The sequence below is a fragment of the Aotus nancymaae genome, unplaced genomic scaffold, assembly GCF_030222135.1.
Source record: "Aotus nancymaae isolate 86718 unplaced genomic scaffold, 86718_ANA_hifiasm-v0.15.2.pri h1tg000210l, whole genome shotgun sequence".
In the NCBI taxonomy this organism is placed as follows: domain Eukaryota; kingdom Metazoa; phylum Chordata; class Mammalia; order Primates; family Aotidae; genus Aotus; species Aotus nancymaae.
The window spans coordinates 1,288,032-1,303,977 of record NW_026988625.1 but is presented as its reverse complement, the minus strand read 5'-3'; the positions used below and the strand labels follow the sequence as shown (position 1 = coordinate 1,303,977).

Genomic DNA, 15,946 nt, shown 5'->3' with positions numbered 1-15,946 from the left:
CCGAGGCAAACAAAGCCAGGCCCTCAGGACACTCCCATCCCCCAAACTATGCCCACAGTGTCTCCACTTGACTCACAAGTTACCAGCTTTTAAGGGACACAGCTGTCTGAGAGCCAGGAGTCCTGGCTTCCTGCTCTGCTCTCCTCCCCTTATGCTTGGTCCACATCAGCAGCTCTGGACCATTCCCTGTCCAGCATCACTTTCCTTCCAAGTCCCTCTGCTCCCCTGAGCCTGGAATGACAGCAGACTCTTAGCCTCCACACTGTGCCTTGAGAAGCACATCCCATGGGATTAACCGGCTGTACCCAGGGTGACCTTGTCATTTTTAGGTCTAGAGATTTTTTATCTGAAGGGAAACCAAACCCCATTGAGTACTGGAAGGGGCAGAAAGGGTCAACAGAGATGTAAAAATTTTTAAAAGGCATCTAGGGCAAAATATGTCAGACTAATGAAAGACCTGACTGGAGATCAAAGACTTCCTGGATTCCGGTGGAATCTTCTCTGTTGAAGGGTTGGGAAAATAACCTCAGGAGAGCTGCTGGCGTGGGAACTGGGCTCCAGCCCTCAGCAGACCAGAGGAGTCAGGGTCTTCCTGTGGCACCCAGAAGGGAGCATCTTCCTGCATTCACAGTGCCTCTGGATGGAGGGAAACAGCTGGGCTTTTTTATCCCCTACACCTTGTGGCTTGTCGTGTTCTCCAAAATAGCTCAGTGGAATTGGGGAGAATTCTTTGATTTCTGTAAATGCCAGTGGAAGGGTATCTTCCAGCATCTCAGTCACATCCCAGACTCCAGGAGAGGTAGTCTGACATTCCAGGGTGCAGAAGGAGAGGACCACCGAGGCAGCACAGGCCAGGAGAGGCAAATCAGCTGCACAGAAACATTTGAAAGACCTAAAGGACCCAGGGCAGATACTTTCGTGGTCCCCATTGGGATTCTGTGACTAGAGAAGAGGGCCACCCCTGTCATGAGCTCAGACGCCACTCTGGCCTGTGCAGCCCACAAGGACCATAAGAACAGAACATGCAGAAATGTCGCCCCAGTTCATGCCTGGACCTTAGGAGTCATGCTGGGCCCCAGTCTCTTCACTCTTCCCTGACCCTGGGAGGAAGGACAGCACCTTTGTGCAATTGTGCTCTGGTGCTGCTTTCTCCGTTACCACTGGACGAACAGGCAGTGTGAAACTGGACAGAGGAGTGTCCCCTGCCTCAGGGAGATTGCACAGCTCAGACTTCATTGCAGTTCCTCCTTCCTTGGATCTCCCGGAAGCTGGGATCCCATAGAAACTTCCCTAACTTTTGGACTTGTGCAGTTTTTCTGTTTTCCCATGGTTTTTCTGAAACTTATCAGCTCTTACTTGTTTTTTTGTTTTTTTGAGACAGAGTTTCGCTTTTGTTGCCCAGGCTGGAGTGCAGTGGCACGATCTCGGTTCACCATAAGCTCCACTCCTGGGTTCAAGTGATTCTCCTACCTCAGCCTCCCGAGTAGCTAGGAATATAAGCGTGTGCCACCATACCTGGCTAATTTTGTATTTTTAGTAGAGATAGGGTTTCTCTTTGTTAGTCAGGCTGGTCTCGAACTCCCGACCTCGGGTGATCCACCCACCTTGGCCTCCCAAAGTGCTGGGATTACGGGCGTGAGCCACCATGCCTGGCAATCAGTCAGCTCTTTCTTAACGCTGACATTGTTTGACTGTTAAGGAGGGAAATGATCTGTGTAAACCCCTCCTCACATAAGGGGTAACAGTTCCTGCCTGCCTGGAGCTGAGCAGGTTGTTCCCCGCACAGAGTCAAGGACTTACAAGGCTAAACATGAAAATGACAGTGAACGTTAGATTTTCTGTGAAGGCTATTTGAGGTAATGAGGAGAACTGCTGTGGCCTTTGCTGTGCCCAGAAGGTGCTTAATGATTAGGGACATTGACAGTGACTTTTGTTACTAATCTAAGTCTCCTGCAGCTGAAGAGTAAAGATGATTGCCTGGGAATTAAAGAAAATGTAGAGCATATTGTAGTTTAACCCTATTTTCACAAAGGCCATTTGGTGTTGATGGTAAAAATTTGGAGAACATCGTCTCCAGAGAGTTAACCAAAATGGAAAACACCCTTCAATGAATTCCAGCCTCCTCACCCAAGTCAGGCCCCCCAAAACATCCCTAGCTAGACACTTGCCAGTAGAATATAAGAATTGTGGGGATATCACAGTGCATGAGGCCTGGAGAATTCTTTGGGTGGAGAGGTTCCGAAACTTCAAAAGCGCCAATATGTGATCAGGCCCAGGATAGGAATCATCCCTAAGCAGATCCCTAAATGCCAAATATAACTCCAGTTTTTGTGAAAGAAAATGTGTTGATATTTGTGCACTGTGCCTAGCATGGAAAGAGAGAAAACTTGAGTATAATTGATATGGCTGATGGTATCTCACTGATGAGAATCTCTGTACCTGAGAAACTTAAGGGCAAGAAGAGGCTTTTTGAGGCCGCATTTGAATCAGCTGTTTTCTTGAAGTATGGGAACATTAGTAATAGGAAGAGACCGGCCATTGGAGATTATGTTTTGGGTAGAGCCCTGCCCTGCTGCCTGTGAACAGCCCAGTGTGGCAGATGACACCTGATCATAAAGAAGGTCTTCTGATGCCTTCCTTCATGGCAGGGATGTGTGCTTTGGGCTCTTGTTTATTTCTCTCCCTGGCTCCAAAATTCCTAAGAAACCACAGTGGCTTTCAGACTTGAAAACATTGCCGTCCTAGGTTTGGTCACCAATATGACCCTCTGTCCCACCTCTCCAGCCCACATTCCTAGATTTAATCTGGTCAAGACTGTTTGCCAAGAGGATCCTGACTTTCTGGAAGAAAGCATCCTTTCCCCATAGGGAGGGAGGAAGACTGAACTGCCCCCCTGCCTCAGTGATTACCTTGGCTTTGCTAGGCCTATCTTTTGTCTTCCTTAGCCATTCCCCTTTTTAATTTCTCCATCCAGGCCAAATTTTTTCAGTTCCCCAAACAAAACGTATCTGACTTGGCGGTGATCCACTCAGTCCTATGACAAATGCCCAGCCCCACCCTTACTTCTCACTCCTAGTTGTAGTGTAATTTTGACCCAGCTTCCTTCAGGACAGCCTTGACCTTCAAAGTCTGGAAGCCCAGCCAACCCTCCATTGTACCTCTGTTTCTCCCTGAATAGGCACGTGGTTTGCTGTGTTAGGGAACACAGAGTCTAAGTGACAATTTGATACTTGGGGATTTTTTGGGAGTAGGGAAGGGGAATGACATGACGCTCTTCATAAAGCTCTTTTAACTGGAATATTTGGGTAATTTTGATGTGGCCAAAAATTCCCCCAACAATTTTACTTTCTGGGTGGTTTTGTTGACTTTTTCTTTCCCTTTTGTAAGTAGACATCCCATTCAATCCGTTGAACCTGAAGTAAGTGAAAAATAAAAACAAACCCATCAAAGTTCACTGGCTGGAGATCCAGGAATGTAATCAGATTTGGCTCTCCCATTGGCAGCATGGAGTTGAAAGGAGAGGTATGCCCAGAAAGGCCTATGATAGCTTCTGAGGGGCCAGAGGAGGGACCCAGAGGCCTTGGAGTCAAAGTTGTGGTCCTCCCAGAGCTCTGGGTAGATGGCTTCTGCACCACACCTGTGTCTGGGGAGTCATCAGGCTGTGGCCACTGCCTTCTTTCCACTGTCAGCCCAGCGTCTCCACGGGCCATGAGGGCCGATGCTGCTTAGACGGTTTTCATTTTTCTTTCCTTACAAAGGAACAGGCTTTGCTCTTGCCTCTAAATGTAGTTCTAACTTAATCCCAAACATTTTTATTTCATTATTGGATTGATTTCTTAATTGATACATAATTATACGTATTTATGGAGTACATGTGAAATTTTAGTTTATGCATATAGTGTGTAGTGATCAAATTATGGTAATTAATCATAGCCATTACCTCGAACATTTATTATTTCTTTGTATTGAATCCCAAACATTTTAATTTCTGCCATTTTGTATATGTTTAAACTAATTTCTTAAACAGCTTTTTTTTGAAAATAAAAGACATCTAATTAGTTGGAATTTTACTTTACCACCATTAAATAGTATGTGGCAAGCAATTATAATTTGCATCATTGATGATTTTTAAAAATGATTTGTGATTTGCTAATTAGCCTTTTTTTAACTAAAAGCTTAAAAATATTCCATAGATTTATTTTTTCAGATGCTTTGGAATTAAAGACATTTTCTTATTTTTCGGTAGAGATGAGGTTTCATTGGGTTGCTGGTCTTGAACTCCCGGGCTCAAGCCATCCTCCCACCTCGCCCTCCCAAACTGATGGGATTATAGACACAGCCACTGTGCTGGAGAGTGTAGGCGTTTTCAATTCCTCTAGTATACAAAATGGTCACCGTAGTTAACAACATATTGAATACATGAAAATCACTAAGAGTACATTTTAAGTGTTCTCACCACAAGTATGTGAGATAATACATATGTTGATTAGCTTAAGGTATCCATTCTATGATGTATACATATTTCAAAGCATCATGTTGTACACCGTAAATATACACAATTTTTATTTGTCAATTTTTAAAAAGTAATGTTTTAGGGAAAAAGAAACAGGTTTTGTTTTACTGTGAAGTGTTTGCTCCCCTGATTTCCATGTCAAAGTAGTAACTCTAATATACATAAAAGAGACACACTTAAAATGCATGTCTCAGAATGTGTTTAATTTTACTTCCGAATGCTGTGTAATACTGTTGGGTTGCTTCTGTAGTTTTCTCATTCAAATTTTTTTAGTGAAATATAATGACACCCATTGTGCATTGTGCATGTGTTCCTAATCTTTCCCATCTGGCTCTCTTGTTGGACCAGAGAAGGAGGCTGTCCTGGGCTATGTGACACTCCAGTTTGAATTGTCTTTGAGTGATCATCAGAAACTTTTTCCCAAAATGAGCAGGGTCAGCTCTCAGGCTCCTTAGTTCTCACTCCCCAGAGGGACTAGAATTAAATAGAGTAGTGGGTAGATACAGGATAGGGCCAGTGGTCATGCTGTTCCCTCCTCTACGCTTGATGAGATGCTCATCCTGGTGCCAGCAGAGCTATGCCTTTGTGGCCAACGACTGCAGAATGGAATCAGGGTGAACTGAGAACTCCCCTGCTGTTGCTAGCACAGTGACTTTGGCCCTAAGTTGGTCCCTCAGAAGGGTAAGGAAAAGATAGAGTCACTTGCGCTTGGCCTGAGAGGGATGCCTTGTTCCCCGCATGTTTTCTCAGACTTACATTCAGAGCCGATTCATCAGCATGAGCATGTGGATGAAGCCACGGAGACTCGTGGACCTGGCAGGGCAGAGCCTGCTGAAGAATGAGGCCCTGGCCATCGCTGCCCTGGAGTTGCTCCCCAGGGAGCTCTTCCCGCTGCTCTTCATGGCAGCCTTTGACGGGAGACACAACCAGATCCTGAAGGCAATGGTGCAGGCCTGGCCCTTCACCTGCCTCCCTCTGGGAGTGCTGATGAAGGGACAGCAGCTTCATGTGGACACCTTCAAAGCTATGCTTGATGGAGTTGATGTACTGCTTACCCAGGAGGTTCGCCCCAGGTAAGTGTGATCCAGCAGCTTGCTGTAGGGCCCTGGGAACCTGAGCAGGATGCAGCTAGGGTCACAGTGTGGAGGATCTCAGACTGGGCCAGAGGCTCCAATGGTGCCAGCAAGGAAGCTCAGGAAGGCGTTGGGGCCACTGCAGGGGTCATTCTTGGAATGGGTTTCTGGACATGGGGCACTGATTAAAATGCAGAGGTGTCTGAAGGAACATGCACCTGCTGCTTCCTGGTGGGGCGGGAAGTGGGGACCAGGAAGGATCCCAGAATCCTTGTGGGAAAGGGAGCAGCTGATGCCTGGAGTGTAGAGTAAAAGTGCAGATCTAAGGTGGATGTCTGTTTGGTTTTTAGCTACATTATGAGACTCAGTCTTATTCCGAGTTGATCTTAAAGCATCTCAGCTAATTATCTGTTTTCCCCACAGGAGGTGGAAACTCAAAGTGCTGGATTTACGAAAGAATTCTCATCAGGACTTCTGGACCGTATGGTCTGGAAAAAGGGTCAGTCTGTGCTCATTTCCAGAGCCAGAAGCAGCTCAGCCCGTGAGAAAGAAGAGAAAAGTAGATGGTTCGAGCACAGAGGCAGAGCAGCCCTTTACTCCAATGGAGGTTCTCGTAGACCTGTCCCTCAAAGAAGGTGCCTGTGATGAATTGTTCATCCACCTGATTAAGATGGTGAGGCGAAAGAAAGACGTACTACACCTGTGCTGTAAGAAGCTGAGGATTTTTGCAATGCCTGTGCAGAATATCAAGATGGTCCTGAAAATGGTGCAGCTGGACTCTCTTGAAGATTTGGAAATAACTTGCACCTGGAAAGTGCCCACCTTGGCGAAATTTTCTCCTCACCTGAGCCAGATGAGTAATCTGCGTAAACTACTCCTCGCCCACATCCATCCGTCTTCCTTCATTTCCCGACAGAAGGAGGAGCGGTGTATCGCCCAGTTCACCTCTCAGTTCCTCAATCTTCGCTGCCTCCAGGAGCTCTACCTGGACTCTTTATTTTTCCTCAGAGGCCACCTGGATCAGTTGCTCAGGTGAGGGATGATGAGGTTTCTCTGCAGAACAGAGAAAGCCCTTCTTTATTGCAGTAAACATTAAAGGACATTTTCTATGTGCCAGACACCAATAATGCAGGAGTGAGCAACTCACTACAAGTTAACACATCTTGTTCACCACTCTGTCCTCAAGCATGGTATCACGTAACTACTGCTCATAAAGGTTAGAGGTATACATTAGGATAGATGCCATTAACAGTGACTCCTTGTTAGAAAACTCTGTAATGGGAGGTTGGGGCCTGGCAAGAGTGCCTTTAGGCATTCTTCCTTAGGAAGTGATGCCTAAGATGACCAGAAATAAGCCAGAAGGGCATTGAAGAAGGGAAAGCCCTTCAAAGGTGAGATTTGAAGTTGTAAGCTGTGCGCTCACCAGCTTCTCAACATGAGCTGCTACCTCTAAACCTGCCTCAAATTTCTTGTCTGTAAAGGGTGATTTAGAACTCCAGTTAAGGTAATGTGTGGGAAATGCAGGATTCTGAAGATGTGGGAGAAGCAACAAGAGTGAAGAATTGCACGAATTGGTAGGCGGTTTGCTGATGGTACAGTGATCTAAGGTAGCCTTGCAGCCTGGTAACCCCCTTTGGGTGTTGCTGACCTTGCCCAAGTTTGTCCTCTGTGAATACTCCCCAGTAGCTTCATCAGGCACAGATACAGGTGACTGGGGCCCATGCAGTGGCCAGAAGCAGCCCAAGTTGAAAGAATTTTTGGTTCTGTCTTCAAATACTAAAATTCACTGGTGGTCTTTCTTGCTTGAGACATCAGATCAGGCATTCTTTCTCAATTCAATTTATTCTCACACCACCTAAGAGGTCTGTGTTGGATGGACCCTGCCTCACAGATTAGCCAAGGGAGCGTTTGAGATTTTTGTTTACTTGACCCACTTAAGCAGCAAATAATGGAGAAAGGACTGCACCTGAACTTGTACTCACTTGAATGCTCCTTTACAACATGGCATGCTGGGAGTTAACCATCATCAGGAAGACTGGGTTTTGGTGAAATGGGCCTCTCTCCAGTCTCCCCACCCCGCTTCCTCCATTCCCCAGCACTAACTGCTTTGTCTATTTGCAGATGCGTGATAAACCCCTTGGAAACCCTCTCGATAACTAACTGCCGGCTTTCAGAAGAAGATGTGATACATCTGTCCCAGAGCCCCAGCATCAGTCAGTTGAGTGTCCTGAGTCTAAGTGGGGTCATGCTGACCAAGATAAATCCCGAGATCCTCCAAGCTGTGCTACAGAGAACCTCCGCCACCCTCCAGGACCTGGACTTAGATGAGTGTGGTATATTGGATATCCAGCTCCTTGTTCTTCTGCCTTCCCTGAACCACTGCTCCCAGCTTACCACCTTCAGCTTCTGCGGGAATCCCATCTCCATGTGTGTCCTGGAGAGCCTCGTGTACCACGTCGTCGGGTTGAATAATCTGAGCCACGTGCTCTATCCTGTCCCCCTGGAGAGTTATGAGGACATCAATGGCACCCTCGACCTGGGGAGACTTGCCTATCTGCACACCAGGCTTAGGGAGATGCTGTGCGAATTGGGGCGGCCTGGCATGGTCTGGCTCAGTGCCAGCCCCTGTCCTCGCTGTGGGGACAGAACCTTCTATGACCCAGATCCCGTCCTGTGCCCCTGTTTCATGCCTGCCTAGCTGGGTGCACGTGTCAAATGCTTCATTCTGCATACTTGGACACTGAAGCCTAGGATTCAAGTGCATCTTGAAGCAACACAGCAGCCACAGTTTGAGGCAAGTGTTCAGTGTTAGTGAGGGAAAAAAGGGGAAGTTGGGGGTGGGCAGATGTTGGCCTGAGGAGCTGATGGAATCTTTGGGAAGATGCATCCTATAGAGTTAGAAACAGAATCTGAATTTCTAAAGGGGGATTCTGGCTTGGAAAGTACATGTGGGAGGTAATCCCTGTGTGGACTGTTGTAAAAAAAAAAAAAATGTTGAAAATAAAGAGAAGCAGTATGAAGCATCTGGTGTCTTGTAGTATATGAACCTGCTTTCCCAGTTAAACCTCAGGAAATCTCCAGCTGCTGATTAAATAAGAAGACATTGCTCATCAATGGTGCTTATAGGCTGGACCAGGTCCTAGCTCTCAGATCTCACAGCACCATTCATTTTTGGAGCATCTGTTATCTCCTTGCTTATTTCTTTGGTGTTCGAAGGGTCAGAGCATGCAAGGTACATACTCGGGGTGTGGAACATACTAAGGAAGGGGCCAATAATGAACACTCCTAAGCCAAGAGTTCACAGGAGCCCTCACTACTATACCCACTGAGACACTGGACTCAGTCCTCCATGTTTTCCAGTGGACTCTAAAGCCTCCATCCCTGGCCTGTGGCTGTGCCAGTTTTGGGCTTAACTATGCACAAGTCAGACCCCCCGTGCTGGAAGGGGATGTCCAGTACTCCACATGAGCTGGAGCCGAAACTCTGGGCCTCACCAAGCCATCCCACCAGGTCCAGCCCCTTTTTGAATTTAATTGTGGCCTGTTAAAAACGTCTAAATTGTGGCCGGGCGTGGTGGCTCACGCCTGTAAGCCAAGCGCTTTGGAGGCCAAGGCGGGCGGATCACCTGAGGTCGGGAGTTCAGAACAGCCTGACCAACGTGGTGAAACCCCGTCTTTATTTTATATTTTTTTTAAATAAAAAATCTAAATTCCTTTTAGCAAGACACTAAGATCATACTTGTTTAGTATTTGTACCCACATTAAAAGGACATCATCTCGTGGTCCTGTCAGTGAGAAAATTACTTCTTCCACGTAAGTGTCAGCCCACCTACTTATCAATGAGGTGTTAAGCTGAGTCTGAGCCAGTGAGATGCCCTGGATTTGGGGTCCCAATTGTGAACAAACTCATGGCAGGTGCTAGTGAGTGCTTAGGGGAAAGCAGATGAATCAATGTCAGATTTGGGAGTTGTGGTAGGCGGAGGCCGCCCTACAGAAGATCTGTCCAAAAGGATGAGAGATGTCATATTGTGCAGGTTGACACTACAATCCCTGGGCAGTCAGCTCTCCTTCCTGCCAGTGCTCTTACGTTACCATGTCCTGCCCTTAGGCTGCCTCACCTCCCTCACTGCACAGCTTCCCAAAGAAGCACCTGGGAAGAAGGCCACACACCAAGGCCCGGGGCGGGCTCTAGCTGCATGTAGCTGTGAGTGCCAGCACACAGCTGTTCTGAGCCTGTTTTGAGGTCTCTACCTTGGTGATAACCACCCATGCATGCTGCTGGCATTGCAGACTGTCAGCAACTTCCTATCTCGCCACACACAGCAGCTCTGCCCTTTTTTCTTCTGTTTTCCCCCACTTGAAGTCTCCTACCCTAAACCCTGTAAGAAACAAATAGGCCAGGTGCAGTGGCTCACGCCTGTAATCCCAACACTTTGGGAGGCCACGGTGGGTGGATCACCTGAGATCAGGAGTTTGAGACCAGCCTGGCCAACATGGTGAAACATTGTCTCTACTAAAAATACAAAATTAGCAGGGTGTGGTGGCAGGCACCTGCAATCCCAGCTACTCAAGAGGCTGAGGCAGGGGAATCACTTGAACCCAGGAGGCAGAAGTTGTAGTGAGTCAAGATTGCACCACTGCACTCCAGCCTGAGCAACAGAACGACCCTCTGTCTCAAAAACAAAAAACAAAAAACAAAAAAAAACAGAAACAGAAACAGGCCCATCAGCTTGTGGGCACATTTTGCCATATTTTAAAATATCTCCCTTTTTTTTCTCTCTCTCTCTCTCTCTTTATAGAGACAGGGTCCCATTCGGTCGCCCAGGCTGGAGTGCAGTAGCACAATCCTGGCTCACTGTACCCTCAACCTCTGAGGCTCAAGTGATCTTCCCTTCTCAGCCTCCCAAATAGCTGGGACTACAGGCATATGGCACCATGCATGGTTATGTTTTTATTTTTTCTAGAAATGGGGTCTCCCTATGTTACCTAGGCTAGTCTCGAACTCCTGGGCTCAAGGGATCCTCCCAACTCAGCCTCCCCAAGTGCTGGGATTACAGGCATGAGCCACTGCACTCCAGCCTTGGTGACTGAGTGAGACCCCCACCTCAAAAAATAATAATAATAATAATACATACCTTGTAATTTCACAGTGAGGTTCACCTGGGCTAATTTATGTAAAGCACATATTAGAATGCATGGAACATGGATGGTCCAGCACAGGATAACAGTTATTAGCTGCTTGCTGCAAGTAAAGGAAGAAAAATGCTGCATCTTGCTTCTAAAGCATCTTTTTTCCACAGAGATGGGGATCTTGCTGGGCAACACAGCAAGATCCCCATCTCTGTGGAAAAAAAATTTTTTTAATGAGCTGGCCATGTTGGCATGCACCTATAGTCCCAGATAATTGAGAGGCTGAGGCAGGAGGATCACTTGAACACAGGAGTTCAAGGTTGCAGTGAGTTGTGATCATGCTACTGCACTCCAGCCTGGGCAACAGAGTGAGGCCCTGTCTCAAAAAAAGAAAAATAAATGGCTCACGCCTGTAATCCCAGCATTTTGGGAGGCTGAGGCAGGTGGATCACCTGAGGTCGGGAGTTCAAGACCAGCTTGGCCAACATGGTGAAACTCTGTCGCTACCAAAAAATACAAAAATTAGCTGGGCATGGTGGTGCATGCCTGTAATCCCAGCAAATGGGCAGGTTGAGGCAGGAGAATCGCCTGAACCCAGGAGGCGGAGGTTGCAGTGAGCTGTGATTCTGTTATTGCAAGAGTCTATCTCAAAACAAAATAAAATAGGCCGGGCGCAATGACTCAGGCCTGGAATCCCAGCACTTTGGGAGGCCGAGGCAGGCAGATCACCTGAGGTCGGGAGTTCAAGACCAGCCTGACCAACATGGAGAAACCCCGTCTCTACTAAAAATACAAAAATTAGCCGGGTGTGGTGGCACATGCCTGTAATCCCAGCTACTCCGGAGGCTGAGGCAGGAGAGTCGCTTGAACCTGGAGGCAGAGGTTGCGGTGAGCTGAGATCACACCATTGCACTCTAGCCTGGGCAACAAGAGCCACTATCCTAAGTGAACCAGCTCAGAAACAGAAAACCAAATACTGCATGTTCTCACTTACACGTTGGAGATAAACAAGGTACACATGGGGCTCCTGGAGGAAGAAGTGTGGGAAGTAGAAAAGTTCCTCTTCAGAGTTTCCTTTCTTGATTAAGAAAAATTTTTAAGTGTTAGAAATACTAGTTTGTTTTAAACACTTTCTTCAAAAGCCTTCTTGTTTTTGCTAGCAGCTCTTTGTTAAGCCCTATCCTATGTAGCTGTTAGACATGGTTTCAGGCACGTAGTACATTCTATGTCCTTGTACTTTAACCAAGATATCTGTGCTGGGCATGCTCACAGGCATGTCCCAGCTCACAGCCTATGTCCCTTCCTTATTTGGACTTCCTTTTTTTTTACTCTCCATTGCTTTTACCCGTTTAGAAACGTTTCAAGTTATTAACCAATTGGGTTTTAGTTTAGACTGTGAGGTCTGGCTCCAGCCAATGGAGATCAGACACAGCAGTCAGGACAACCCCATGTGCATAAGGAATCAATATGTCTGCTCTCCTTTGTTTGTTGTACTCTCACGGCAAGATTGCTAATGGGGGTACCCTTTCCGCAGGAAGTAAAAAGAATCGCTTTGCTGAGAGATCCTTTGTCCCAGTACTAATTTTTTCTTTGCATTACCAAAAAGAAAACTTTCACACATAGCAAGAAGGAAGAGAGCAGGTAATCTCCTGAGCCCAGCCTGTTGCCTGAGAGTATCCCCATTTTGACTGCTAAGAGGTGGCACAAGACCCCCCTCCCAGTTTTGGCTTTCCTAAAGTCAGAACTCGACATTCCTCTCCCCGGTTCCAGAGAGCCCACTTGCCCAAGGCTCATAGTGAAGACCTTCTAGAAGTGGAGAAAACTGAGGAATAGACTCCCCTTTTAAAATTCTCCTTCTAGTCAGATTACTGACTGCAGGCCCAAAGCCTACCTGAAAACTTTGTCTTCTCTCCGCTCAGTCTGCAGAAAGCATCTTACCCTTCTCCATGGAAACCACCTCGGGTAAGTAGCCAGCTCTCCCCAGCAGACCTGCCCAACATCTGTAGACCATGTTGGACTTACACTCTCTGCTTCTTTGTAACTTCACGTTGTAAGGTCTTTTCTTACATTAGGCTGTCAGCATTCAGACCATTCTAGTATACAGTTATTTTTTTTTTAATTATTTTCTTACCTATACCAGACAGAACACAGATATTCCCCTAGCCTTTGAAACAGTGTGAAAATTGATCTCTTTCTGTCCTCAAGGTTTTGTCCTTCACAGTTTAGGAGAGATATCAAGGGGGTTGGGAGGGAGAATTGAGAGGGAGTCCCTACCAGCATTGGTCTCTAGGAAATAGCCCAAAGTAGGAGAAGGCTGTTTCTTGGAAAATCAGGGTAGATTGGTATAACAATAAAAAAAAAATCTTGGACAGGTGTGGTAGCTTCATGCCTACAATCCCAGTGCTTTCAGAGGCAGACAGGAAGATCAATTGATGCCAGGACTTTGGGACCAGTCTAGGCAAAACAGTGAGACTCTCATCTCTGAAAAAAAAAAAAGAAAAAGAAAAAGGAATTAGCCAGGCATGGTGGCACATTCCTATAGCCCCAGTTTCTTGGGAGGCTGAAGTGGGAGGAATTTTTGAGCCCTAGTTCGAGACCAGCCTGGGTAATATGGTGAAACCTCATCGAGGCTGCAGTGAACTACGATCGCACCACAGCACTATAGCCTAGGCAACAGAGCAATACCCCAACTCCAAAAAAAAAAAAAAAAAAGGAAAAAGAAACCCCCTCTAAGGGCATTTGTTTGTGTCCAGGAGTCACCTGGGAGATAAGCTATCCCTGCCCACCCCCTACCTATGCATGATGTGGCTCTCATTTTGCAGAGTATATTAGTTTGATAATGCTGCCATAACATACAGACTGGGCAGCTTAAACAACAGATGTCTATTTTCTCACCACTCTGGAGGCTGGAAGTAAGAGATCAAGGTGTTCGCAGATTTGGTTTCTCTCAAGGCCTTCTCTCCCTGGCTTGCCACTGACCTTTCCTCTATGTGTTCGCTTCCCCAGCGTCTGCTTGTGTCTCCATGTTTCCTCCCCTTACAAGGGTATTGTCAGATTGAATCAGAGCCAGCCGTAATGGCCTCATGACCTCTTTAAAGGCCTTATCTCCAAATATGGTTACATTCTGAGGTACTGGGCGTTGTCATTTCAACATAGGAACTGGGGAAAGCACAACTCAGCCCATCAAAGGAACTGATGGTGAGGGCTTCATTCACACCGGGTGCTTTACTTGGTGACAGCTGAGCAGGGGCCAGGGCCATCAAGAGCAGTGGTTGTCCAGCCAGGCTGCTCATTAGACATCTGGGAGCTTTCATAATACCTACTCCCAGGTCCCACCTCTGGAAATACAGATTCCATTTGTCTGGATTAAGAATCAAATGAACAGCCAGATGTGGTGGCTCACATCTGTGGTCCCCACTACTTGGGACCCTGAGATGGGAGGATCACTTGAGCCCAGGAGGTTGTGGCTGCAGTGAATTGTCATTGCACCCTCAAGCCTGGCAATAGAGCAAGACCCTGTCTTAAAAAAACAAAACACAGTAGTTTGGGAGCCCGAGGCAGGAGGATTAGTTGAGCTCAGGAGTTCGAGACCAGCCTGGGCAACATGGTGAAACCTCATCTCTACGAAAGTATACAAAAATTAGCCAGGCATGGTGGCACATGCCTAAAGGTCCCAGCTACGAGGGAGACATGAACCCTGGAAGATTGAGGCTGCAGTGAGCTGTGATCATGCCACTGCATGCCAACCTGGGTGATAGAGTGAGACCCTGTCTCAAAATATAAATAAATAAAAATAAACTGAAAACAGTGAAAGAAAAGCCTTCTGTCAAATGGGAGGTACAAAAACATTCTTTCCCTCACCACTAGCCTTTTCTCAAGTGGAGGCGCATGGCCATTCAGGATCTGAGCAGGGACTACACTAAGTTTTAATCTAACTGAGCAGGGGCGGGTTGGGCAATTTGAATGTGTAGAGGATGAGAACCACAGGCTTAAGAGTCTTAGATTAGGTGCCTTGCTAAATAATATACAGCCTGCCCTCCACCTCATGAGTTCCTCATCTAAGGATTCAACCGTGTATTGAAAATAGTTGAAAAATAATAACAATTCAACAATTAAGGCCAGGTGCAGTGGCTCCCGACTGTAATCCCAGGGCTTTGGGAGGCCGAGGCAAGTGGATCACGAGGTCAGGAGTTCAAGACCAGCCTGGCCAAGACGGTGAAACCCTGTCTCTACTAAAAATACACAAATTAGCCAGGTGTGGTGGCAGGCACCTGTAATCCCAGCTACTTGGGAGGCTGAGGCAGAGAACTGCTTGAACCCAGGAGGCAGAGGTTGCAGTGAGCCGAGATCACGCCACTGCACTCCAGCCTGGGTGAGGCTCTGTCTCAAAAAAAAAAAAAATTACAAACAGTACAATATGACAACTATTTACATAACATTTGCTTTGTCATAGGTATTTCTGGGCTCAGTGGCTAGCACCTGCAATCCCAGCACTTTGGGAGGCTGAGGCAACAGGATTACTTAAGCCTAGGAGTTCAAGACCAGCCTGGACAATATAGTGAGTACTCATCTCTTCAAAAAAAGAGAAAAAAAAGACTAGCCGGGCATGGTGGCTCATGTCTGTAGTCCTAGATACTCGGGAGGCTGAGGTGGGAGGATCACTTGAGCTCAAGAGGTCAAGGCTGCAGTGAGCCATGATCCTGCCACTACACTCCTGCCTTGGCGACAGAATGAGACTCTGTCTCAAAACAACAACTATAATACATTGTCTTAAGTGTTATAAGTAATCTAGAGATGATCTAAAGTATATGGGAGGGTGGCCAGGCACAGTGGCTCAAGCCTGTAATCCCAGCTACTTGGGAGGCTGAGGCAGAAGAATTGCTTGAACCCGGGAGGCAGAGGTTGCAGTCAGCTGAGATTATGCCATTGGACTCCAGTCTGCATGAAAGAGAGAAACTTCATCTCCAGAAAAACAAATAAATAAAAATAAAGTATATGGGTGGATGTGTGTTGGTTATATGCAAATCCTAGGCCATTTTATATGAGAAATTCAATTATCCAAGGATCCTGGTATTCAATCCCTTTCAGATACTCAGGGATGACTACCCTAAAATGTTTGGGATGACAATGACAGTTGGGATAACTCTTAGATTAAGCTGCTACAATCACCAGAGACACTTCTGTGGACTGTCAGGGACCACATCATTCTGCATGTGCCACTTGCCTTAAGT

General features: G+C 46.7%; 2 protein-coding genes and 1 gene segment (V, D, J or C); 1 reads left to right on the top strand and 2 right to left on the bottom strand.

Moving 5' to 3' along the window:
* Positions 1–15,946, bottom strand: part of LOC105706714 (immunoglobulin lambda-1 light chain-like) — a 392,758-nt gene that overhangs the window by 138,668 nt on the left and 238,144 nt on the right. The window lies entirely within an intron of this gene.
* Positions 1–15,946, bottom strand: part of LOC135273040 (immunoglobulin lambda variable 5-39-like) — a 284,085-nt gene that overhangs the window by 149,549 nt on the left and 118,590 nt on the right.
* PRAME (PRAME nuclear receptor transcriptional regulator) lies at positions 5,276–8,284 on the top strand. Its single transcript, XM_012437275.2, has 3 exons — positions 5,276–5,586; positions 6,010–6,618; positions 7,708–8,284. The coding sequence occupies exons 1-3, from the start codon at positions 5,291–5,293 to the stop codon at positions 8,282–8,284; spliced, it is 1,482 nt and encodes a 493-aa protein (XP_012292698.2). The 5' UTR covers positions 5,276–5,290.